The sequence below is a fragment of the Periplaneta americana genome, chromosome 11, assembly GCF_040183065.1.
Source record: "Periplaneta americana isolate PAMFEO1 chromosome 11, P.americana_PAMFEO1_priV1, whole genome shotgun sequence".
In the NCBI taxonomy this organism is placed as follows: domain Eukaryota; kingdom Metazoa; phylum Arthropoda; class Insecta; order Blattodea; family Blattidae; genus Periplaneta; species Periplaneta americana.
In genome coordinates this window covers 85,068,132-85,095,828 of record NC_091127.1, presented here as the reverse complement: position 1 = coordinate 85,095,828, position 27,697 = coordinate 85,068,132, and the positions used below count along the sequence as shown (strand labels likewise).

The 27,697-nt window shown below is 34.5% G+C and overlaps 1 protein-coding gene across 1 annotated transcript; it reads right to left on the bottom strand.

The window, feature by feature from the left end:
* Positions 1 to 2,415: 2,415 nt before the first annotated feature.
* Positions 2,416 to 27,697, bottom strand: Polr3F (RNA polymerase III subunit F). Its single transcript, XM_069839731.1, has 7 exons — positions 27,502 to 27,697; positions 26,022 to 26,138; positions 24,963 to 25,080; positions 17,670 to 17,918; positions 17,064 to 17,315; positions 7,666 to 7,827; positions 2,416 to 2,555 (listed from the first exon to the last, which is right to left on the bottom strand). The coding sequence occupies exons 2-7, from the start codon at positions 26,096 to 26,098 to the stop codon at positions 2,481 to 2,483; spliced, it is 933 nt and encodes a 310-aa protein (XP_069695832.1). The 5' UTR covers positions 26,099 to 26,138; positions 27,502 to 27,697; the 3' UTR covers positions 2,416 to 2,480.

Below are 27,697 nucleotides of genomic sequence, written 5' to 3'. Positions count from 1 at the left end.
GAATATACATGTCAAAAGACTTTTATCTACTAACTGACAATAAATTAAGAATAAATATCATGCAAAAGAAAACAAAAAAAAATTGTAATAAAAGTACAAAGAACCGGGTAAAATGAATGGTTATGCTTTAATTTTTAGGAATGAGATAGAAAGCGAAAATCAAAGACACACAGATTAAGACTTTAAAAAGAGTGAAATAACAAATCAAAGTTATTCATTTTACAGTAAGAATTACAATAATTTAGCGCAATGTAAATTTACAAATGCGTATGGATACACGCGTAAGCTAATTTTAAATACTATTTTCTTAATCTTACTCCTGTTTTTTGTTACTTCACCAGAAGGAAAAGTAAATATCGCCACTAAGTTCCTTTCTGGTAATTGAATTTGCAGCCAGGCATACAACACCTTGGCATTTTATTCAGGCCTAATGTATTTAAAAATAAAACAAGTGACAATGATGAGTGCAGTGAAATTTGTCTCTCAAATTAGCTATAAGATATCGCAATTTGTACCACCTCGCTTGTCTTTTAGCGTTAAAATTTTCTTTTGTTGGTAAAAAACTTTATGAGACATGAAACTGTAACATACTCTAAGATTCACCTTTCAGTTTCCCCCTCCCCCGAAATTTAATAATCTGAGAAACGTGATCTATCATGCTTAAGAGAACGTAAACTCTGTTTTCTATTGGATAAGATGTAGGCCTACAATGGGAGAAAGGCATTCTCAAATTTGAAGGAAAACCCGTTTTTTTAATGGTTGAAATTCTCAGTATGTATATGTAATTATAACAGAATTAACTTGTGTTTATGAGGGAGTGAAGCAGAGATGGAGATTGACTTTTAGATGGGAAATTATCATGACAGATTTATAACAATACGATGCCAATATATATGACATATTTTGTTACTAACAATACGGTGCCAATAAATATTGCTTCGCTTACGTATAGTCCAGCTGAGTTGCCCTATTTTTTTAACTCTCTTCAAAATATCTTTCTTTAAAAAGTACATACATTTTTCTTCTTTCAATTTCGACCTAAAGAATTCTTCAATAATAAAATGTATAAAAAAGCGTTCTAGCAAACCCTTCACAGCAATTTTGTTTGGTAAAAAAAACGTACAATTCTTTTGCAGGACAGACCTCACAAATCAGTATTGTTTATAAAGACATTTCCACTTTGAGTTGTATTTTGGGACATAAGGGTCAAGTTTAAATTGCCGCAACGTCCAATAAGCAATCTGCAAAACCAAGAAAAAGAGAACTTTTATGATAGATGAGTTTACTTATACTCTTTTCAAAATACCGTTCTTTGAGAGTACACATTTTTTTTCTTTCATTTTCGACCAAAGGTTTCCTTCAATAATAAAATCATACAATAGCGTTCTAGTAAACCCTTCACAGCGACTTCATTTAGTACAAAAAAAAAACACAATTCTTTTACAAGACAAATCTCTCAAATATGTTACAAACAGATTGTCTCTTTGAGTTGTGTTTCGGGTTATGTTTAAAACTCCTTTTTACTTGGAGACGCTTCAGAAATTCGTGTATTGACAAGGGAAGAGCATGTCTAATCTGTCGTACAATCCCAATGACCCTTCTACAGAACCACGAGAAATTAGGTCTTCATACAGCCTTTCAGCAAAACCTTCATCCACACCGTACTTCCGATTGTTACTGACGAACAATATTGCCTGTTATAAAATCGACGCAGGAATTAAAGTTAACTTTATGGCACTGCTATAAATTTTCTTCCCATGCGCATTACAATTGTGTGTGACCGTAATAATGTACACTAACAACACACACAAAGTGACTTTGGCTTCATACTCCATGTCGGAAGAAAGCTTCCACTACACTACAGCTGAGTGCTGCAAAACGCAAAAGAACTAGCTACAAATGTCGCTACATGTGGCATGTCATGTGGCCACACGTAGCGACATTTAACGCAGAAACTAGCAGTAATTGTAGCGCCCGCGTGGCCACCCATTTTGCGACAATTACGGCAGCTACATTTGTAGCAGAAAACCTGCGACAAATGTAGCTCGTGTGGCCGTACCCTCACAAATATGTTCATTCAAGTTTGCACCCGTAACGTCTTCTTGCAATGTATAGAGGACATTCTCTGCCTACAAAACATATTGACTGACAAGCACAGGAACTTCACAGAAACCAATTTAGAAATGTTGTTAGATTGTTAACTGTGCAAAAAAAAGTGAAGTGAAATAAGACATATTTGGAATAAAAATGAAAGTGCATATTTTAATGTATTTTTCGCTTGATAGTGCATGTTTCATAGTTTGATAGTTCATGAATGCATGCATATTTTGGGATTTTATAGTGCATGAAATTCTCGTCTCTACTTACAACAATACGATAAAAGGAAGATTTGGGGATAGATTTTAAGTATATAAAAACATGTCAAAATCTTTACTTGTTCCTTGATATATGTACATAATTTTCAAGTTTTTATGCTTAAGTTACTCCAACCACTCCTTCATATAAACACACTTCTTAGCATTCACAGATCCAATATCACTGCAGTGTCGCATAACCTGAAATTAATAAATGAAATGTTATAAATGTAATTCAACAAAGACAGTTAAAATCATATGAATATAGTAATCCTCCCTTATTTGTAGAATCTTTATCCATTGAATAATTTCGAGGGAAAAATTGTTCTGGGGCCAGGTATTTTTATCCATTGTTTCAGTTATTTGCAGAGTTAACATATTTTTTTTTTAAATTTAGTCGCACCCTGTATTCATACATTGTGGTAATATCAATTGCCAACACAGTGCTTAGTGCTGTCCTGACACATGCTGGAGTAGCATCCTAGCAATGGGATTTCCCTTCTCAAGGTCTCACAGAACAGAGCAAATGTGTCTGTAAGTATAATATTGTACAAGTATTTATTATACTTACAATATTAACAATATTACCATATTTCCTTCTCTGTATTATCTTATTGTTTGTAATTTGTCAATTGAACTTATAAGTATGTATGTTAACGAAAAAAAAAAAAATTACAGGTTTTGCTATTATCCCAATTGAATAGGGGGAGAGATTGATCCTGAAAATCTAGGATGGAAAAGGAGAGAAATGTCAGAAGAGTAGAACACGAAAATAAAATAAAAGAAAAAGATTATATTCGGGAATCAGAAGCTGTTGAACTCCATGAACTAGAGGAAGTAAAGGATTTTAGAACTTGCATAAATTTGTTTAAAACCAATATTGTAGTCAAGTAACGAGACTTGCAGAAATAATTTTTCTGTTTTCAAGATTATCCTTAAATTAAATAAAATGTTAGAATGCTTACTCATTACACAGTAGTGAAACTTCCAGACTCTCCCTCAGGCCCAGTTTCTTTCGTAACAAATAATACTGAAGCACTTTCCACGCTCATATATTATCGTATAATGATCTACTTACTAATATTTTCCTTGTGTCAATGTTATAAAACATAACATGTACATGAGGAACTTGACCTATGGATTATATAAACCTGGATAGCCTATTCATAAATTTTATTTCTCTCTCACTCTCTGCTGTTTGTAAGTTACAACAAACTTGAAAAAAAAAAAGTTACATAAAGAGATATAATATACTGAAAGTACTCAGCTTTGTACTTTTCTGAAGGATTCAATACTTGTTCTTACAATGGAAAAATCAAAACATGTATTTATATTTATATGTTGTTCAACAAGATGAATATTATAAAATCTCATTTTTAACACAGGCGCAATTCAAAGCATACTTTCTGTACATACACAAATGAAGAGTCCACTGCAAGAATGATGGATGTCACTTTCTTGTCGAAAATGAACCAAGACTGTCAATGCATAGCTTAAGACATATAGAATGTACATAGAGAGTTATATGGCATTAACACTGATAGTCATTGTCCAGTAATGATCGGAAAATCACAGTTAAGCTTTGAGCACTAAGCATTTCAAACTTTCAGTTGCTTCTCCTGAAAAATGTATTCCAAATGACATCCATCAGAAGAGGAAAATAAGGATACCGTTTTGTAAGTAATGTCGATTTTGAAGCAAATTTTAGTTGGTGTGTGTTGTGACAAGAAATTAATCTAATTTTCAAATTAAAGTCTTTTAGATTTCTTGAGCCATCTTTCAGCAAAGTTTGTTACCCAGCAATGGCACCAGTTTCTGGTTTTTAATGTGAAGATTTTGGTGATATCCATTTCCATGGCTTCCAAGTTTAGAACATTTCTTCCAGACAGGAAGTCGGCCATAGATGGAAACAAATGGTAATCTGAAAGCGCAAGATCAGAGCTATATACTCGTATGGGTGTGATAGCAATTCAATTCCTCCCAATTCTTGGATTTTTTTTTCCATGGTTGTTCAAGCGGTATGGAGTTTTGCATTGTCCTGTTGCAAGAGAATTTTTATTTTGAATAGCGTTTGCCAGGTACCTCTCTCTCAAAATTTCATGAACTTGTTCTAGCTGTTGAGAATAAAAATCCGCATAAACTGCATATCTGTTTAGAACAAACTCCCAGTGAATTACACCTTCAAAATTCTACCTGACACACAACATTATTTTGAGACTGAACTGATTTTAATGACAACTTTGGCAGGCTGACGAGGATCGAATCACGTTTTGAAGTGACAGGGTTTCAGTAATATACCCATTTTTCAACATATATGACAATTCTCCTGATAAATCTATCATCTATGGGATTAGCGATAAGCTGACATTTCCACTCTGCATTGACCCTGTTCATGAGGTACAGATCTACAACTTCTGTATGATTTTATGATAATCTTAATGTGATGTATTGTATCTTTTGAAAGACCAAGTTCTTCTGACAACCTACGAATAATTTTTGTGGATTTTCTCCCAAAACTCTGTATGTATTCTCAATATCTCATACCTTTGGCCTTCCAGGATATTATAAATTTTTAATGTGCTCTTATACATTACTGAAACACTGGAACCATCATTGTGTTATATGCTTACTAACAACATCTTCACCCTCGACTTCGCATATTCTTTGAGCTGTAGCAGCAACTTCAAAATCTTGTTTCCAGTAGCCCTTTAGATGGACTATAATTTCGAACTTCATCATTTCCATTTTATACACTGTGTCCCACTTAGAGGGAGCGAGAAATATGTGATAATTTCAAGTGTAAATAATGGTTTTGTAACATAATTTTTTACATAACTTGATGTAAAAACTCTCAGAGTTTCGAAGAATGGTCAATGCAACTCGATGTATGCGCCTAGTTACCCTGCAGACATCTAAATGGATACTCAACCTCCTGCCAAGTGTTCTGTAACACTTGTGGAGTGACTAGCACAGCTGCATTTGTAATTGCCTTGCCTCAGTTCTTCCAAAGAGCCAAATCTATCACGTTGGTACACAACTCTCTTCACAAAGCCCCAGAAAAAAGTCAAAGGGGGTCAGGTCGGGTGACTTAAATAGCCACTTAGCAAGGGTAACTCATTTTCTGATCAGGAAGTTTGCATCCAAGAAGTCATTCACTGCTTCATAGCAATGGCTGGATCCCCATTTTGCTGAAAAACCGATCCTGAGGGGGAGTTGGCCAACAACAAAAGCTCTGCAACATGTCCAGATACACATTCCCTGTGACTGTCGCCTCAATGAAGAAGAATGGTCCAGTGACGAAATGCTCTACTCGTCTACTGAATGTCGTCAGTCTTGTTTCCGCATTAAACATTGGTGCACATACGCATGAACGTGTAGCTGTTTTTAAACCATTATTGCATAAACTTGGCCAGTTTCTGCCTTTTCTCAGATGTAAATCACAACAATGTTTTTATCTGATTTTAAATGGTGAACATTTATTTCTCGATCCCTATAAGCGGGACACGGTGTATTGCTTGTATTAGCAATTGGTGATGTTACATGCTCACTCACAATATGCAATAACCTGTAAATTGCAATGGCCAACTAAAGAGAATCATTAAAATCTTACAAAACACCAGATTTAAAAAATCGTCATTAGTTATAAGACGACCTAATATAAAGTGAAATGATGAAAAAGAAAAAGGTAACAATAGATCTTGGTTCCCAAGAGTTTGAAGTAAATACGTCAAAAAAATTCCCAAATATGATTTCTGATTTTGAACTGTAATAGTACAAATACATCCTATCCAGTACCGGTACATAGAGAATGGAGCTCGTCAGATCATACAGAGAACCACAAGATACTTGACATGTTACACATAAAATTTACAAATGTAATCTTCATCTTACGATGTTGGATAATGTATAAACGTCCGTTGATGTGACATATTAATGAATTTAAATACTATTATAGTCACAATCATGCCATGGTATGAAAGAAGACGATCTCAATAGCTCAGTGGTAGAGCGCCTGACCAGAGTACAGGAAGTCGCAGGTTCGAATCCCGCTCGAGGTTGTGAAATTTTTCTTTCATACCATGGCATGATTGCGACTATAATAGTATTTAAATTCATTAATATGTCACATCAACAGACGTTTATACGTCATCCAACATCGTAAGATGAAGATTACATTTGTAAAGTTTCTTCCCACCCATAAGCAGTGCTGACTAGATCAGACGCTATGGACAGTACTCTATAACAGAGTCGCCAGTATGAAAGGATAATTCCAAGCCTTTGGCGTGAGATGGTCTCGATAGCTCAGTGGTAGAGTGCCTGACCGGAGTACACGAAGTCGCAGGTTCGAATCCCGCTCGAGGTTGTGACATTTTTCTTTCATACCATGGCATGATTGTGACTATAATAGTATTTAAATTCATTAAAATTTACAATTTTCTTTCCTTGATTCCATTACCCAGTTAAGTTATCCATATTTCTCTAGTGATTCTTCCATATACTGTAGACGTATTTACGTCAATAATTTATTTACTTTCTACTCTACAGATAAAAATTTAATTTCAATCACAACAGACTTCAAATATTTTAAAAGTGATATTTTAACTTCACAATTAAAATAATTTAATTAATTTTCTGTTTTGTCTCAATTTTTTTTTTCAAACTTCAGTACACAGATACGTCATTACTAATAGCCTAGATCATATATGTAACAGATATGTCGGGCTTATAGGCTTTGAGGTTAACAACTTTTGTCAGGTTTACTATGCTGCCATCTAGTTGTTACATAAGGAGTCACGTCATAATTCCCATTTGAATTGCATTAGCGACTGTGCTGCCATCTCGTGTTCGTTTACGGCGGACGGGTGGCGATCCTGGCGGTTGTTCTCTTCAAAGTGCTGCCGATTTTAACATAGCAAAGAGTTATCTGTTACATATATGATCTAGGCTAATAGTTAATAGAAAATCAGACATTTCTCAGAGAGTGACGATAATAAGATGAAATTGACGAGAAAAAATGTTCCAATATCGACTTTTTCCAACACAAATAATAACTGGACTCAACAAAATATAAATTCAGAATATATAAGTCACTATTCAGCTAACAGTGTCTAAGACAAATCATAATTTATTTAAATATATAACTGTAATATGCTTATAATATCTCTATATACTAGAACACTGTTATCAACGGAGTTAATGTAAATCATGCAATTATAATATCCAAAGTGGTGTAAAACATATAAACAACCCCAATGGACAAACTGATAAATAGAAAAGGACATTTCAAACAGAACCACATTAACATACTTACAGGACACACTCCACATGGAATACGAACAATGCCTGGAGGAGGTAACAGTGACTCAATAGCTCTATACAAATGTGTGCCATCTGTTGATATAGACCTCTCAACTTTGCCATCATACAGAAGAGTATCTAGAATTGTCTCCATATCTTCTACTGAGAGTTGTACCTAAACAAAATAAATTATTTAGAAATTTGACATACTATATTTCATACTCTCGTTATAAACATTAATATCATGAGACACACATTTCATAGACTACAAACACTAAATCACAATTGAATCAGGGAATACAGAACACATTACGTATAAAAATGCATGCTCCAAGGGTCATTCCTCATCAATCATTACAAATATTGTTGGTAGAATCTATAGCAAATTAACAAAACATTGGCTCAGTATTATAAGGTTGTAGGTATGTCACAAAATATGAGAAATTGAGGTTTTAGTGTTACAGTGTTCTATGACGTAGTATCTACTTCTGAAGACTGTCATAGAATGGCAGTACTCACTGGTGTAAATACAAATTCTGATATTTGTATGGTGTAGGTCCATTTCTTTCCTCTCTTTGAGTTACAATGTTGTAATGTATATACACAGAGTTATGTGATACCGGAATTTGTTTATACTAGAAGTTACAAGGTTGTTATGTACCTACTTACACCTTTGTAATATTAAGTCTTTAGAGTAATACAACTGTTATTCCCAACGAAGTCTTGAACAAAAGGCAGGTACAGACCGATTATTTAGTCCTGACAGCTACGTGAAAGAGGGGAAGTAATAGGAGTAGTAGGGAGAGCTCCAGAGTAGAGATAAGGGCGAGCGGTCGGTATGTACTGGAAACATACCGCTCTACCGCATGTGTGACATCCAATCGCACCGAAGGCAAACGAGTTAATAACCCAAACACTCCTTGGCGTAACTAAATGGACTCACCTGACTCAGGCACACATCTCCGGTGACTGTCAAGACTAAATAATCGTACTGTATTTAATTTGTCTAATTTCATACATCTTACTTAATCTTATATTTTAAGTTTATGTTATGTGGCATAGTGTTTTGATAACCATTTATGCATTTAGACCAATAGATTGTAAACATTATTTAGCATGTTTAGACCTTGGTGTAACAGTTGTCGAAATATATAGGTTATATTACCAGTCAGCAACTAGAAGCCAAAATGAGTGGACGTACTGTAAAGAGCTCCGAATTGCACAATCAGCATAGAAAGAGCGATGTTCTAAGCTAAAGTAAAAAAAAAAAAAAAAAGATTGTCAGGCAACAGGAATAGCAGTAGACGAAAGTAAAATGGGTATAGATTTAAAAGAATTGGAAGGCTCAGCATAAGAAGAGTCAAAGAAGAGAGAAGACAGAAGAGCGGTGAGAAGAAAGAATTAAAATGGGCGATTGAAGCAGTCATAGTGATGATATTAATAATGGGAGGAATTGAAGTGAATCCAGAGCCATTGTGTGAAGAGTGAAGTAATTAAAGAAGAAATGAAATTAGGGTTCATAAAACTTAATCAGGAAATAAAACTACAATTACAGGATTTCAATCAGACAATAACAAATCTGAAAACAAACATGGAGAACAACAACAAAAGAATCAAAGAGCTACAACAGTTAAATAATCAGTTGTAAAAGAAAATTAGAGATTTAGAAGATAGCCAGAGGAAGAAGAATCTGATAATTTTCGGTACAAATGAGAACAAAAGATAGCCAAAGGAAGAAGAATCTGATAATTTTCGGTATAAATGAGAACAAAAGAGAATATGGAAATGGAACTACAGAGCATTCGCCTACGGGTGGGGCCAGGAAAGCGGCCTGTCTGCGGTGTCGCTTGCGGGAATTGTCTATCCGTAAGCTTCCGCTTTCTATACTATACTCTGTAGGGTTTTAATTTTAAAATTTTAGCAGCAGTAAAGACTGATGTTTTTGAAACACTAACTTCCTGTGAAACATGTCTTAGAGATTTATTAGGAGAGCATGTGAATGATGCACTGATTTCATCAATTTCTTCTTCCGTCAATACTCTTTGATTTCGCTTAGGAATTGTAGCATTTATCGACCCTGTTGTCCTTAATTTGTTAACAAGACGTCTAACAGTTTCTCTACCCTGAATTGGAGCACCCGGATATTTCACTTCAAATTGCCTATGCACCTCTCTACATGACTCTGTTTTCACATATGCATCATACATAAAAACTCTGTGTTCAAGCGTGAATTTTTTAATTTTGCATTTTGCATTGTTAACAAATTTTACACACACGCTGAATATTTAAGCAACTGTGTCAAGAAACTGCACTGTACATGTTAAATACTGCAACATCTGGCTCACAACTGACAACTTGTCGACCTTGGTGTCCTTGATTGTCGAGCGTGTCTCAACAACTACGCGCACAAAGCGGCGTATCAGTACATGCCACTTTCCTGGCCTCACCCGTAGGCGAACGCTCTGTACAATGCAGTTCGAAGAGTGTGTTGGGAGCTTTTTGAAAAAGATGTAGATGGTCACATAGAAGAAGCTTATAGAGTAGCAAGGGAAAATTTCGGCCAATTTTAGTAAAATTTCAAAATTTAAGGACGAAACAAATGATTATGAACAGAGTGAAAAATGTGAGGGAAACAAAATTACGCTTTGAAAATTATTTTAGTTACGAAGTAAGAAGAAGAAGAAAGCTATTATTACCATATCTGAAAACAGCGAAAAGTAAAGGACATTTTGCAATCATGAATAAGGACAATGATAAAGTTTAAGATCTCGAATACTGTGAAAAGAATTGTGACAAACCAGAATTTTGGACTGAAATCAAGCAAAGTCAGGTGAATCATGGAAGCAGTGGAGGTACAATGAACGTGTAAATATGCTTAGGTCAGCAGAAGGAAGGCAGCATGCTAGGAAGAAAGAAATGCAGACGACACTAAATTTCAACAATGGTGGGACAAGAGAAGATATACAATATTGGTACCGGCTACAGGAACAAAACAGCTGACCAGATACCAAACAAGGAGGAAAACAAAGCATGAGTCAGATAGCAGATACTGCTGACGAAGGATCATGGAAACAGCTGGAAGTGACTGAGGTCAGGAGCATAGACAAGACAAACAGAAGAAATTAAGGTAAAGATATGATAAGAATGAGCAAAGGAACGAAGCAACTATCAGATATTAGTCATTGTGAGGACAGAATAGATAGGACGTTTGAGAGGTTTTAAAAGAGAGTGCCAAAATGGAGGACAGAATAGTAAGGGCGATGGAATTAGCAAGGAAGAAGAATGCTAAAAAGTGAGTGCAGGAAAGTCAGGGGTGACATAAGTGATAAAACAATAATAGAGAAGAAAGTGTCAAGTGACAGAAGAAAGTGTAAGAGTGTAGTAAGACAGACATAGAAACAATGATTTAAAGAGAATTAAAGTGAAAGAATATCTGAACAAATTTCAAGTGGAAGAGACAGAAATTAGAAGTGTAATGAATTGGATAATTCATGTGAATCAATGTTGTGGGTGGGAATAGCATCAGGGGTACTGTAACTGTAGGAGTATTCTAGATATAAGTCTATGGAAAGAGGCAATAAAAGAGGGAATTTAGGAGTTGGAACAAAGAGAAAGAGAAGTACGTAAACAAGCCTATTGTCGTCAGGTTTAACAAAAGAATTAGTCGAGACACATGGCTCCAGAAATTCAAGTTAGAAGCGAGGAAACACCCAGAAGGCCCAGGAATTCCACTACAAAGGATCAACCCTTTGCTACCTGATGGGAGGCTGACTGCTGGTGAACATTTGACAATTGCTACCCGTGACCTACTAAACAAAACAAGAGAGGCAGCTAATCAGAAAGAGTACCGTTTTGTATGGACGAGAGATTGCAAGGTATTTATTCGTAAGGATGAAACGAGCCCTGCTTATAAGATAAATTCTTTCCAAGACTTAATTACATTGTAATTGTCTTACTGTCTGATTTTTGTTATCCTTTTTAATGTTAATATTTCTAAACAATGGATTGTCTAATAAATGAGCTAAATTATTATTCCGCTAATAATAACACTCGCACAGCAGTTTTGGAAGACTTTAACTCTTGCAACAGTTACATTGGTAACAATTTACACGATTTTAAATTATTTCACTTAAATATACGCAGCTTAAATAAACATTTCCTGGAATTCTGTGCCACTATGCAAAATTTTAATAATCCTTTCGACTTCATTATATTGACGGAGGCTTGGTTAAATCATGACTCTGGCTATGATTTACCAGGTTATAAAAAGTTTGTCAAAACGAATAAATATAATAAATGTGATAGTTTAGTTGTCTATTGCAAAAATAATATTGATGTCACAATAGTACATGTAGATATCCCAGAATGTAATTCTATTCATCTTAATTTTATATGTAATAATACTCCATTCTCCATTGTGGCGATATATAGATCCCCAAACAATTGTATAAATGAATTTTTAGACAATTTTGAACTATTTTTGTTTAATTCTAAAGACACAAGCAATCAAATCATTGTTGGAGACATTAACATACAAATTCTAGAAGACAAATTAGACAGTACTGGCAATAGGTACATGAATATCTTACACGAATATGGATTTGTCAAATTTTTACACTCTATTACTCGGCCTGATTCTAAGTCTTGCCTTGATCACATATTTTTTAAAACAAAGAGTAACTGGAAATTTGTACCTGCTGTTTTGTGTAGTGCTATTACCGACCACTATGCAGTTATTGCATTATTCGAAATTGGAATTAAAAACTCTAATACATTTCAGTATCCTCTCCATATAAAAAGAAACATAAATTACAATAAGCTAATTTCGCTTATAGAAAAAGAAAATTGGGATTCCGTGCTTAATTGTGAAAATGCTGAATTATGCTTTCAAGTATTCCAAAATTTAATATCTAATTATATAGACATAAGCACAGATGTATCTTACTTTAAAGTATCTTGTAAATTAAGAAAAATAAAACCCTGGATCACCACAGGTATCATTAAGTCAATCCGTATAAGAGACAAATTAGCCAGAAATATTAGAAAAGAACCTGATAATATAAATCTAATAAATTATTACAAAAAATACAGAAATACCTTAACTCTTATTATAAGAAACATGAAAACTAAGTATTATCAATCTCAATTTCAGAAGTATCAAAATAATCCTAGGAAATTTTGGCAAACTATTAATGAAGCCACAGACGTAAATGTGAACCAAAATAGTATCATATCAGAGATTTTAAATGAAGAGGGAGAAATATTTAAAAACAAAAAAGACATAGCTAATGAATTTAATAAATATTTCTCAAAAGTAGGACATAGCATTGCATCGAACATCAACAAATCGGCATTTAACACCAAAATTATTGCAGTGGCCATAATAAGCACGCATCTTCCTCCATGTTTTTATCACCAGTAACCGAAGAAGAAATTTATAATATTGTTAAATCCTTAAAAAATAATGTCTCACCGGGAATCGACAAAATTACAAATAACACATTAAAGATTATCATTAAACATATATTAAAACCACTTGTTTATGTATTCAATCTATGTCTCACCCAAGGAGTTTTCCCAGAATCTCTGAAAAATGCTGTAGTTGTACCGGTCCATAAGTCAGGGGAAAGAAAAAGTCTGAATAACTATAGACCTATATCCTTGCTCTCTAGCTTCTCAAAGATATTAGAAAAATGTTTAAAAAACAGATTAGTAAATTACTTAGAGAAAAATGAAATTCTCTCCAAACATCAGTATGGCTTCAGAAATAAATTATCTACGGATGACGCAATTATTGAAGTCACTGGTAAAATTATGCAGGAGTTGGATAACGGTTCTAAATGTTTAGGGATTTTCTTAGATTTAAGGAAAGCTTTTGACACGGTTAACCATCGTTTACTTCTGGACAAATTATTTGATATAGGAATCAGGGGTATTGCGCATAAGTTATTTCAATCATACTTAAACAAAAGAACTCAGGTAACCAAAATTGATGATAATATCAGTGAAAATGTAAATATTGATATAGGTGTCCCTCAGGGAACAATTTTAGGTCCTATTCTATTTTTAATATATATTAATGATTTATTAAACATTGATTTGAAAGTACATAATGGCTCCTGTTATTCTTACGCTGATGATACGGTGGTGATTTTCAGTGGTTTAACTTGGGAGGACACTTATAAACATGCCAATGTAGGTATAAATTTGATCAAAAACTGGCTTGATGCAAATTTGCTATCTCTAAATATAACTAAAACTACTTTGGTGCCATTTTCTTTAACAGTCTCTGGATTGAACAAATTGAAATCACTTTCTCATTTAAAATTAATAATCCACAACTCATTTTGTAAACTCTCTGCAACCTGTAAATGCCCTTGCCTGAAAGAATCTGTAGATGTGAAATACCTGGGAATTATTGTTGATCAGCACTTGAAATGGGATAGACAAATCACCTTTTTATGTAACAGGATACGTAAAACAATTTACAAATTTGTAAACCTTCACCATTACTTGCCTACTCATGTATTACGTTTGGTTTATTTGGCTATAGTTGAATCTGTTATCCAATATGGTATAATTGGATGGGGAGGCATTACAAAAACTGCTCTTTTTCCTCAAATTATGTTGCAAAAACGTATAATCAAAATTTGTTTGAAAAGGCGACTGGATTATCCAACAAATTTGATCCATTCTGAATTGAATGTTTTTAGAATTGACCAAATTTATAAATACTCTTTAATGAAATTCTATCATAAAAATAGAATGAAATTTGTAGCTCAGCCACATGCTCATAATACGAGACGAAATGTAATTCTTAAATTAGTTGAACCTAAATATTTCACATCTGCTGCTTTTCTACACAGTACAAATTATGGTCCACGGCTATATAATTCGATAATAAAATTTCATCCAGAATTGACTAATTTAAGCAATGAAATTTTCAGATCCAGAATTAAAAAATTTATATGTATATGTATTATGTACCATGTATTGTAAAACAAGTTTATTTCTATCCTAAGTGTATTTTTCTATTTTATCTTGGTTACTATATCAACATGACCTGCACTAATTATACTACTAATAATAATTTAATATTAATCCATCAATCTAAACATCGTCTCTTTTTTCACTCAGTTATTATTAGTATTATTATTTACTAATTTTATTACAATCTTTATGTGAGCTTTTTTCTTAAGTATTTTGTCTACAAAGTATGTGTATCTATGTAACGGAACTGTCCCCAAACACGAGCTTTGCTCTTTCAGGGTATTTTAATGTAACGTTTTTATGTATATGTTATTATTAAATAAATAAAATAAAAAAAAAATAGAAGAAAGAATAGTAAGAAAATAATAAGTGATGTAAGTGTAATAAACCATGTATTGTGGGTCCCTATCACCACGGCATGGAGCGTCCTCAGATTGCGGATAAAGGAGACGGCCTCCAGATGTGGAGATAACTGCGAATATATTGAATAAGCAGTCGTGGACAGCCGATAAGGGGTGGTCCTCCAACTTGGGGGTTGGGCGAAGGGCTAACAACCCATCACCGTAAAAAACAGCTTGTTATGAATCCCTACAATAAGCCTCGGAATAGGACTGATTCTCTGGCACGACCACAGCAAAGGAATAATTCAGTTTCTATCTGATGCTTTTCCAATTCACTGCGGGCTAAAGCAGGGAGATGCACTATCACCTTTACTTTTTAACTTCGCTCTAGAATATGCTATTAGGAAAGTTCAGGATAACAGGCAGGGTTTGGAATTGAAAGGGTTACATCAGCTTCTCGTCTATGCGGATGACTTGAATATGTTACGAGAAAAACCACAAACAATTAGGGAAAACACGGAAATTTTACTTGAAGCAAGTAAAGCGATCGGTTTGGAAGTAAATTCCGAAAAGACAAAGTATATGATTATGTCTCGTGACCAGAATATTGTACGAAATGGAAAAATAAAAATTGGAGATTTATCCTTCGAAGAGGTGGAAAAATTCAAATATCTTGGAGCAACAGTAACAAATATAAATGACACTCGGGAGGAAATTAAACGCAGAATAAATATGGGAAATGCATGTTATTATTCGGTTGAGAAGCTCTTATCATCCAGTCTGCTGTCAAAAAATCTGAAAGTTAGAATTTATAAAACAGTTATATTACCGGTTGTTCAGTATGGTTGTGAAACTTGGACTCTCACTTTGAGAGAGGAACATAGGTTAAGGGTGTTTGAGAATAAGGTGCTTAGGAAAATATTTGGGGCTAAGCAGGATGAAGTTACAGGAGAATGGAGAAAGTTACACAACACAGAACTGCACGCATTGTATTCTTCACCTGACATAATTAGGAACATTAAATCCAGACGTTTGAGATGGGCAGGGCATGTAGCACGTATGGGCGAATCCAGAAATGCATATAGTGTGTTAGTTAGGAGACCGGAGGGAAAAAGACCTTTAGGGAGGCCGAGACGTAGATGGGAGGATAATATTAAAATGGATTTGAGGGAGGTGGGGTATGATGATAGAGACTGGATTAATCTTGCACAGGATAGGGACCGCTGGCGGGCTTATGTAAGGGCGGCAATGAACCTTCGGGTTCCTTAAAAGCCATTTGTAAGTAAGTAAGTAAGTAAGTGTAATAAAATTGAGAAAATGGAAATACAGACAAATAATTTAGGAGGAAATAGCTGAAAAAGGATTAAAAGTAAGTAGATTTGAAAATAGAGAATAAAAAATAACGCAAGTAATTAAAGGAATACACAATATTTAATAGGAGTGAGAAATGGAAGGGAGACAGTCTGTGTATGACAGAGAATAGAAGAGGATAGATAGAACAGGGTAGATAGCAATTCAGTTAAAACAAAAAATAGGAAGTAATCAGGAAATACTTGGCAAATGAATACATTAACATAAAAGAGTGATATTGAAGTGATGGTGAATCAAAAAGCAGAAATAAAGGTCCACCATAACTATGAATTGTAAAGTTGGCTGACAAATATCAATATCAATATAGGCTATGTAAAAATGCCAGGCTATCAAATGCAGAACCAAAGCTTAACAACTCCTGGCTTTGGAAAGGAGAGTCTTAAGATAGGTAGCTGGACTTCTGACCAGAGTCATCATCTCACATTTTACTGAATTGTTCAGGTCTAAGCCACATCAGTTATCATTATCTCAGGAAACATATCCTGTTTCCTGAAGAATTTCAGGAAATAAAACCCATCAGCATCACAAAGTTAGTTACCCACTGCAGTCTTCTGTATTGATTTTCAGTTTATGGGGTGCACAATGGGCCATTTGTGCCTAAGTGCTTAAATAACAGTCTACACCCCTATATACAGAAAGGAGGAAGAAGAAGAAACCGTCAAATGCGAAAAACATACGCCTACACAAAACAACTGAATCACATACTTACTCTACTAATTCCAAGTTCACTTATATATTTCCAAACGTCTTTGGATGAAGCATATGAGATATTGCGAGCAGCAATAGGACCCCCTTTACAGTCTTTCGTGTTCTCTTGTAATTGTTGCAAGTACCTATAGCATTGCTGATTCAGTACATCCACAAATTCGGCTTCAAAGTCTTGATCACAATACCACGCACCCCCAGTCACTGACCTATCAGGTTCCAAATTGTAGAGCATGTAAACTTTCTTCTTACTGGCCTAAAAAGTTACACAGGCGTAATAAATTAATGTGGCAATACATGCCAGAAGAAATTCTGACATAAACTGAAGATGCAAAAATATTTTTGTTATATTCTTAATTCATTTAATTTAATTACACAATTAAGTAAAAAAACTGCCCACACAAAATAAAATATATGAAGTTAAAAATGATAAATCTGCTTTTTAATAATCAGCACTTTGTCTATATAAGACGATAGTATTGTATTCTTGTAGTTGTATTGCATTTCTGGTGGTGTGGAAGAGAAGGCCTGATGGCCTTAACTCCACCAAAGTAAATAAATAAATAAAATAATAAATACAATTAGCCATATGAAACTAAACAATACTTACAGACACTGATTTCACAGCTTTAATTAACTTTTTATTTTCAAGAATTTTTAATATCTTGTTAAGTTGTGTAGGCATTAGATTAGACTTATATCTGATATCCCGTATCCAAATTCCTTTATTACCAGCCTCTTCAATAATACTGTAGACAATCTTCTCTTCATTATCTGCCCCTTTCACTTTTTGGACTCTTGATGGATCTTTCAGTTTATAAAGAAGTGTTCCACCTTGATTAAACAAATCAAAATAGCCCTAAAACAGAAAATAAATTAACATAAATCGTGCAAAAAAGAAAAAAAACAAAAACCACACTTATACAGTATATACACACAAGTACCTATCATTAGTAAAAAAAAAAATTGAATTACTGTAAAAACTAGTCAATTGTAAAAATTCATCAAAAGTTATTAAAAAAAGGCCAAAAAAAATGATGAAGTATATGAATAGAAAAATACAAAATTCAGACAATAAAATTAAAACTATTGGGAATATTACGGTATTAAAAATGAAACTGGATGATATCCAAAGAATGAAAATATTTTGAGTAAAATCAATGATTATAAAGTAAGATTCAAATTCTACTGCAAATTTTGTAAACAATTTTTATATAAATATCACTCACAATATAAACAGTAAAGACTGTAGAGATGTTGTAATTTGTGATTGAACAGATACATTTAACACTCCATTTCTAAGTCTCAAATTGATTCTCTACGTGATAAAACATCTAAAAATAAATAAATTCCTGTAGGCCTATACACACTTCTAGTTGCAAAAATTTGAGTAAAAACTTTATTACTAAATTGATACACACATCATGGGATGGCTGTGAGACATGTTTAACAACTGCTATCACAGTAAGTGCTTGAAGTGCTTCCCATTAGCATCCAGACACTTCTGGGTTCGATGAACTATTCCAGTGCAACATTAATTGATGTGTCCATTGTGATGATTGCACACGGCACTTCAATTTCTTCATGTTGCTCCACTCAATTTATTTCTATTCGTCTGTCTGTTCATCCTTTATTTATTTCATATTTCATAAATTGTATACCCTAAGACAAGCCATAACGACCTTCTCCCTTATCCTAGACTTATATGGAACTGGAATAACCAAGTAACTCATATTATCAAAAAAGTGCTTTCCATACTACATTCTTTAAACAGCATTCGAAAATTTCTCCCACTATCACTCAAAAAAATACCAGTGGAAACACTAGTAATGCCCCACTTTGATTATTGTGATTTTCTACTGACTGACCTCAATGTCAACCAGTCGCAAAGATTACAACGTGTTCATAATTCTTGTGTTCACTTCATCTGCGATGTCCGTCGTGCTGACCACATTACCCCATCCTTCCAAACTCTAAACTGGCTGTGGCTTAACGGACGTAGAAATTTTCATTCCCTTGTTCTCCTTTTCCAAGTTCTTCACACTTCTACACCCACCTACCTTGCCTCCCGTTTCAGTTACCTGTCATCATATCATAAACTCTTTACACACTCGCAAAATAGCCGCATACTAGCCACACAACACATAAGACATCATCGTATTCATCATCATACACGATCTCGCTATCACGCTTGTGGAATACCCTACCCAGTGACATCAGAGACTGTCGGAATTTAGCAGTGTTCAAAAACAAACTTATCAAGCATTTTCTTACTGGACAGAGTAGGTTTAATTTTTACTTGATTAATAAAAAAATTTTCTTTCTTCTTTACTTCTACAATAAACTGTCTAGTCTTTATTAATCAGTAATCTTTTACTACTTTGATTTTTATTGTATTTGTAAATTTAATATTAATTGTAATTATAATTGTAAATGTATTCTTAATATTGTAGTTGTAATCCCCCAGTAGAGGGGAAGAGAAGGCCTGATGGCCTTATCTCTACCAGGTTAAATAAATAAATAAATAATAATAAAAATAATAATATATGAAGCAGAGTCGCTAAGGCTTGTCTCAGAATATATTATCAAATATATTATATACTATAATAATAACGGACAACTAGCAGTTCTGTGTGCATACAAGGCAGGTGCTGCTACCTAGGCGGTAGGATGCGCTGAAACCCACGAAGCAAGCTGCAATCTACTATAATGTAGACTGTTACTGGGCTAGTAAATAGTTATATTAATTAGTGCTAAAATGTCAGGGTGTATATGTGTTGTTTATAACTGCTACAATTACAGCATTACAAACTGCTCCAAATCGTACTTTCGATTTCCAAGGGATTATAAAACGTGAGTCAACTACATTCTTTAGCCAGTGCCTTCGTCTCTGTGTTGACAGAACAATAAAAATTAGCTTTTTTTATTTAGGCCTAATAAATGAATAAAAGTTAAAATGTATTGCATATTTTAATGTTTTATCAAATTAAGTTTTATTGATGTCCACATGCCTTTACTAATTATTACAAGCATCATATTACTATCAAATTTATCTTTGCAGCTGTCAGCAATGGGTATGTAATGCATTATTGCAAATTTATTCTTAATGTCAGAATTAATTTTGTTTCGCTAAAGCAAAGAAAAAACATGTAACAATTACAGAAAGTAATACGAAGTATGCAATATTTCTCATAATATTCAGCTTTGATACAAAATAATAATGTTACATTAAATACTATTCAACATTTCTTAAGTGTCTCATATATTATTCCACATTAGTACCTCATGTTTTAAACAATAGTCCGATTCCTACTATATTAATATTTGTATTTGTGGACGTAATTCCACACCGCTCCGCTAGATGTCAAGTCCGCAATATTTTGCACTCACATCAATGCTGCTAGTATACAGCTGTTCGGTATTATTATAGTAAGGTATTTGATATTATGTACCCAGCATTGTTTCTTCACTAGTAAATTATTGTAACCATATGCTCAGTTGCCAGTGCTGCCACTTGAATTCTCGTGCCAAGTGGACTTTCAGCTACACAAGCATTGTGGAGGGACTTCTCGATTGTACTGTGTTAGCTTGGCTTAGCTTAGTCCTTAGTTCTGTGACAAGGTTGAGGGTTTGATCAGGACAAAACTGTCTCTTGTACAAAACATTAAGTTATCTTGATTTAGCTTAGCCCTGAATTGAGTGAAAGGGTCAGAGAGTAAAGTTAGAGGATAGCTATCTCTTATAAGAAAGATTAGGTCAGCTCAGCTAACATTACTTTAGAATGGAATGTGATAGATTGCTCATCTGATGTATGGAGTGTGTATACAGAGTGTCCCTTTTATCTTGACCACCCTAAACATCTTTGTACGCAAGCACCAACTGAAAAATTGTTTCATACAAAAGGTGTACAACTGAAAGGGGAAAATAATACTGTTGGAGAGGCAACTTTGTAGCATTATTTATTAATGAGATACTAAAATTGTTTCTTTAAATGAAATTATGTATTTATTATTCAATATTTCAATTAAGCTCGTCAAGATCTTTTCAAAAATGTATGACAGTAAGTCATTCTAATAAACGGAACATTAATAAACGAAACATTATTGATGCCTTGACAGCATAGTTCCTGTGCATGATATGAAGTTTACTTTAAGTTGGTGTAAACAATATGTAGCACATTGCAGATGATACTCAGGGTCGCATAAGCCATTACATATAAAAAAAATAAATAAATAAATAAAAAAGAAGGTATCCCCGTAACATGCCATGAAGGCACTTGGGGGCATGGAGGTAGAGCCCCATGCTTTCCATGACCTCGGCACTAGAATGAGGTGGTGTGGTCAGCACCACGCTCTGACTGCCTCTTAATCTGGGAAAGACCCGGTACTTAATTTTATAGGAGGCTGAGTAAACCTCGGGGCTGTTCTTAAAGTTTGGCAACAAAAAAAATTCTGTTACCACCTGGGATCGAACCCCGGACCTTCCAGTCCATAGCCAGCTGCTCTACCAACTGAGCTACCCGGCCGCCAGCCATTACATGTAGCTTTGGTTTTATTCTGCTGAACACTGATCGACTGAGTGAGTGGTCTGTGCTACATTTGGTTTCATGTGTTTACTGTAACCAAAAACTACGTGAAATAGATTACGCAACCCTGAGTATCTGCACTGTAGGCCTACTACGTATTGTTGTTGTTGTTTTCTAATGCCAGGCGTTTGACAATAAAGTCATTTGACCTCTTGCACTCCAATATTTTTCAAAGATATTATCATGACCAGCCACTGAAGCACAGATTTTGAGGTGATCCGAATCCATTTCTTGGTTTGAGTTGCACAATGGACAGTTAGGGGACTGATATATTCCAATTCTATGCAGGTGTTTGGCCAAACAATCATGGCCTGTTGCCAATCTAAATGCAGCTACAGACGATTTTCGTGGTAAATCGGGAATTAACTGTGGATTTTGATGCAGAGAGTTCCATTTTTTCCCTTGGGATTGTGTTATCAAATTTTGTTTGTTGAAGTCTAAGTATGTAGATTTAATAAATCTTTTTACAGAGTAATACGTAGATTTAGTAACAGGTCTGTAAGTAGCAGTGCTGCCCTTCTTTGCTAAAGCATCCACATTCTCGTTTCCCAGGATTCCACAATGGGATGGTATCCATTGGAATACAATTCTTTTATTGAGTGATATTAATTGAGAGAGCATTTTAGTTATTTCTGCTGTTTGAGATGAAGGTGTGTTTTTAGAGACTATTGATAGAATAGCTGCTTTGGAGTCTGACAATATAACTGCATTTTTAAATTTACTGATGTGGCATAGAAGATTCCTGAGACTTTCACTTATTGCAATGATTTCTCCATCAAAACTTGTTGTTCCATACCCAAGAGATCTATAAAGTGAGAAGAGACAGCACGTAACACCTGCACCGGCACCTTGTTCTCTGGAGATCAAGGATCCGTCAGTGTATAAATTAAGCCAGTTTTGTGGAGGGTATCTAATGTTAATTGTCTCTAAAGACAATTGTTTTAGTATTTCAGTGTTTACTTCTGATTTCAGTATTTCTTCTGTTAAATTTAGATTATATTCCATATTTAATAGAGTTAAAGGGTTTGGTTTAATTTGTAGGTTTTCTTTTAAATTCGGGATATTGATTTTCTGTTTTACTTCTTGAACAATGGATATGAAACTTTTTTGAGTTTTCAATCTACAGAGAGGACTGCATAAATGCCAATTATTTCCTGGTAATCTAATAAGTTTTTCATATTGAATCAGTGCTATTTCTTCTATTGTCATTTTGATGCTGTTAATATTAGTGAGGAATCTCATACGTATTGTTTAAACCAACTTAAAGTCAAACTACTTCCTTTGTAAGTACTATGCAAAGGAACCATCCATCAAGGTATCAAATAACATTCGGTTTATTAATGTTCTGTTTATTAGAATGACTCACTGTGATACTTTTTGGATATGTCTTGACGAGCTTAATTGAAATACTGAATAAATACATAGTGCCATTTAAAAAAAAACAAATTTGGTACTCGTATCTCATTAATAAATCATGCTACAAGGTTGCCTCCCCTCAGTATCATTTCCTCCTTTCAGTTGTATGTACACCTTTTGTATGAAACACTTTTTCATATGGTGCTTGTGTACAAAGTTATGAGGGGCAGTCAAATGAAAATGGGTCACCATGTGTATATCTCACGAAGGGCAAGTTGGTATCACTGGAATTTAATTGCTGAATTGACATCTCGTGGCGATTTGCGAAAACACAGTTACAATCTCTGCTTAGACACTAGTCGTTGGTTTATTGTGCTGGAAGTGAGGTTAGAGATACATGTGTTCGTCCAACATTACTAATGGAGGCAGGTAAAGAAGAACAACCAAGTGTCCTTTCGGAGGGTTAGGAGCATCTAGTACAATGTATGGCCATCGCTCATATCTGACCTAGGAAATAATTTCATGAGAGCTAAACACTAGACGACTGTACAACTTTACGATAAGACCCTAGTATTGCAACCATTTAATTACTGTACATTTCTAGTATCCTGGCACAATACTACTAATCTTGGTATGTGTCAGTTATCCATCTTGTTTCTGCCATAATTGCCACAACTAGGCACTATTGTAGGTTCGTGTCTTGTGTTCTATGCTGACTATGTTCGATCTGATATTTCCTCCTAACCTAATTATTTTTGTTTTTACCAATAACAGCATGAGATGTCATTTCACTGGAATACTGTTTTGGAATAGGCCTACGGGTAATTTCGTTGCTTTGAATTCTACCATCTCCAGTGGTAAGTACGTTTACAATGTAATAATAAGACAGCTATGATATTATAGTCTAGAATGCAACAGTTGACAGAGGTAAGACTAGACAGGAAACCGAGAGAAGAAACGAGGAAAGATGCTGAGGGAGGAGAAAGGGGTAAAGTAAGACAGGAGGGATGATTTGGATAGAGCCATCTTTTAACCAAGTTTCAAATTTATTTTTATCTTAAGCTATATAATACTGGTACATTGCTGCATTCACACAACAATGGCTATAGCCATAGGCTTTAACTGAAAAAGTTTAAAATAGAATAAATAAATTTTCTCTAAATCCATATCTTCCGCCCTGGGGCTACAGTGCATTACAATATACAGGTAAGTATCAAACGATTTTTATGTTGGGAGTAGCTATTTGTGGCTGCAAACTAAAACCACGTGTTTATCAGTATATAGGCTACATCTCACAGACCCCAGTGAAGCAAAATAAAATTGTGCCTTCTAGGGTATAGTTTTGCAGATTACTGTGCTGAGATCTTTTATCTCTTAAAGTCTAAAAGATGGTGCAAGTCAAATTGTAAAATCTGTGAGGTATAGGCATCCAACAAACAAAACTCAGTGTGCAGAAACCAGTGGGCATGACTGACTGTCTCGCGCAGATGACGTATACTCCCTTTCCCAGCATGCTCCCCGTCTCCAATCACACCACCAACACTATGCGCAAGCGCATGTATTATCTTCTTGTGCTGAATTGAACATGTGTTATTGCTAGAGTCAGGGAGTCACATAGGATTTTATATTAAATATTAATTTCATTTAATTTAAATATTTAAAATTTAAATATAAGGACAGTTCCAGTGAAGAAAGATACCGATTGTGACTTAGAAACTGACAATGTTGACATCTTGTAATTGGTTACTGTTACAGCTGCTTTTTGAGTGCACATGTTCGCAACCACAGCCATTATAGCTATACCAGTAGCCGCTTATTAAAGAACCCACCTACTGCAGGGGGGTAAGAGGGGTATAGCATATGCGGTGCAAGGAGTCTGAGCTGAGTTTTGCTTGTAGGACACCTATAGTAATGGTGACAGTGATGATGAATTTGGAGGAGGAGGAGAAGAAGAAGAATTACCTGTGCTAGTAATTTGTTGATTATGCTGGCACGTTGATCAGGGCGAAGATCAGGAATTTCAGTCTGTATATCTTTGTCAGATATTCCTTTGGTTGAAGATCTGGCCAGGGCTATAATTCTGATTTGAAAACAAAAAATTATACAATCATACAGTTGCAACAATTACAGACATGAGAAGTCATAAAAATAATTGATATTTAATTGTCGAGGAAAGGTCACCTTCTTCACCCTACCGCCTATTTTATACTCTTACCTCTCTAGCCTAATCTCATTCATTCCAGCTAGGTTGGTTTGATGAATTAGTTTAGATTTAATTATGTTAGATTAGATATAATTGATATTTAATTGTCGAGGAAAGGTCACCTTCTTCACCCTACCGCCTATTTTATACTGTTACCTCTCTAGCCTAATCTCATTCATTCCAGCTAGGTTGGTTTGATGAATTAGTTTAGATTTAATTATGTTAGATTAGATCGAACTGTTGAACCTAACATTCATTTGTACCGTTCTTATAGGGAAAAATTTGGTTTTCTTCTCTCCTGCTCCCTACGCCTCTCCACCTTTAGTGACAAACAGTCTCACTGTAAGTGACAAGATTAGCTAGAGTTTGATAAGAAGATAGATTAGTAACAAGTAGGCCTAGCTCCACTGTTAATGATAAGATTAGGTAGGTTTAGTGACAAGTAGCACCACTATCAATAACAAGGTTAGGTTAGACTTGATGAGAAGAATAGATTTTACTGACAAGTATCACTATTGTCACGATAAAGCTAGACAGGATTTGATGAGACGACATTAATTACAAGTACTATGCGCAAAAATTACATGTTAATATCAGGCCCATTAACTTATCCCTGTTCTGACTTACGAAAAGTGAGAGCAACTTTTCTTGTTAATTACTGCGGGTCTGTTTGTTATTTCAACAATTGCTCCCATTTTATTCACACTTTTTCTCTTTCTATGTATAAAGTATCTTAATAAATTAAAGCAGTTCAAAGATACGGTGTATTCCCTGCGTAATGTTAATCATGTTACCAAATAGTACATAATTTCACTAACCTATGTTCTACATTGGATCCTGAACCCGAGGCTTCTTCACCATTTGGAATAGATCCGCCCTTTTCATTCGATGTCATTGCAGCACAAGAAACGCTTATTCTATTATCGATGATCGTCCTATAAACAATAGGTGTTAGTGGGCAACAACTTCAGAATACCGTGTAAGTACATACTGAATGTCGTTATTGCTTTATTGAATTATTTATTTTTGGTCCAGGGCACATCTTTTTTATGTACTGTGCTATCAATAAAAAAATATGTGCTTAAGGGGTTAGGTACAGCTACAGCAGTAAAATTTTTGGAAATATTCAACAATACTTTTTTCCTCCATTACAGTATTTAGTACAATAATGAAAATTGGTATGTGTAAAACACTGTCCTTCTGCTAGGCCTATATGAAAAAAATATATTTTTACGATTTAAAAAAATTTTTTTTTTTTCAAAATTCAAAATGGTGGCAGTTCACTGTGCAGTGATAAAGCATTTCCCTCATAATTCATAAACTTCTTAATTTTTTCATGTTCTCTCGCTTTTATTTTATTGCTGAAACTCATATTTACAATATTTCAAATACATTCTTTAATAAACAATATTTTTTTATTATTTTTTGTTAGAAGACAATACTAATATTTGACCATATTTTTTAATGAATTTATTTTTTATTATACAATCTATCAAAGGTACAGAAATGATCTTGCATCATATTGTAGACATGACATGCATAAATACACACAAATAATTTCATCGCAGAACGTTGGATAGTTTTTGAGTTATGTGCAGTGTTGTCATAGAGGCCATACGGTGCCATACTCGTATGGAAACCAACAATTTTTTAATTAACCGCATGGGGAAAAGAAAATTTTGTCTGTATGGAGCCATACGGCATATGGGTGCCTAAGTTTTATACGCGGAGATCTGTATAGCTCTTAGATCATCTCTTGCTGTTCCGAATCTATTTTGTTTGATGTTCATAAACAAAAACTGTCCATCTCTGCAGCACTGAAATCCAGAATTATAAAATAATGGTTGAAAAACAAGAAGTGCTGCAAGTACACACTCCAAGGTTCATCCAGACAAGTGTGCATCTACGGTGGTACTACATGTGTATTCTTTAAAAATCAAACTTCTTGTACAATTAAAAGTGGAGAGTAAAATATATTTCAAGGGAGAAAACAAGGGGTGGGGCGTATGGCCAAGAAAAAAATTACCATGACAGCACTGGTTATGTGGGAAACGCCTCATCAGTGCACAGTGAATTGAATTTTGGAAGAAAAAAAAAAAATTGTAAATAATTTTTTTAAATCGTAAAAATATTTTTTTTTTTCATATAGCAGAAGGATAGTATTTTACACATTCCCCTAATTTTCATTATTGTACAAAATGCAGTAATGAGGGAAAAACATGTTGAATATTTCCAAAATTTTACTGCTTTAAGCTGAACCTAACCCCTGAATCTGCACAGTTCTACATAAGTACTTACGCGATATTCTGAAGTATAGCGGTTGGGGTTAACAAAATAATTTCGTTCACATTTTTGCCAGAACCGCTATAAACTACAACACATCAGTTCCCTTAACCTCAATTACTAAACCAAACCAGACCACGGTAGCTTGAGAATTGAGATTGAGAAACACTCGTTGCTTACGAGATTATTGTGTAATCCCGTAAGCAACGGA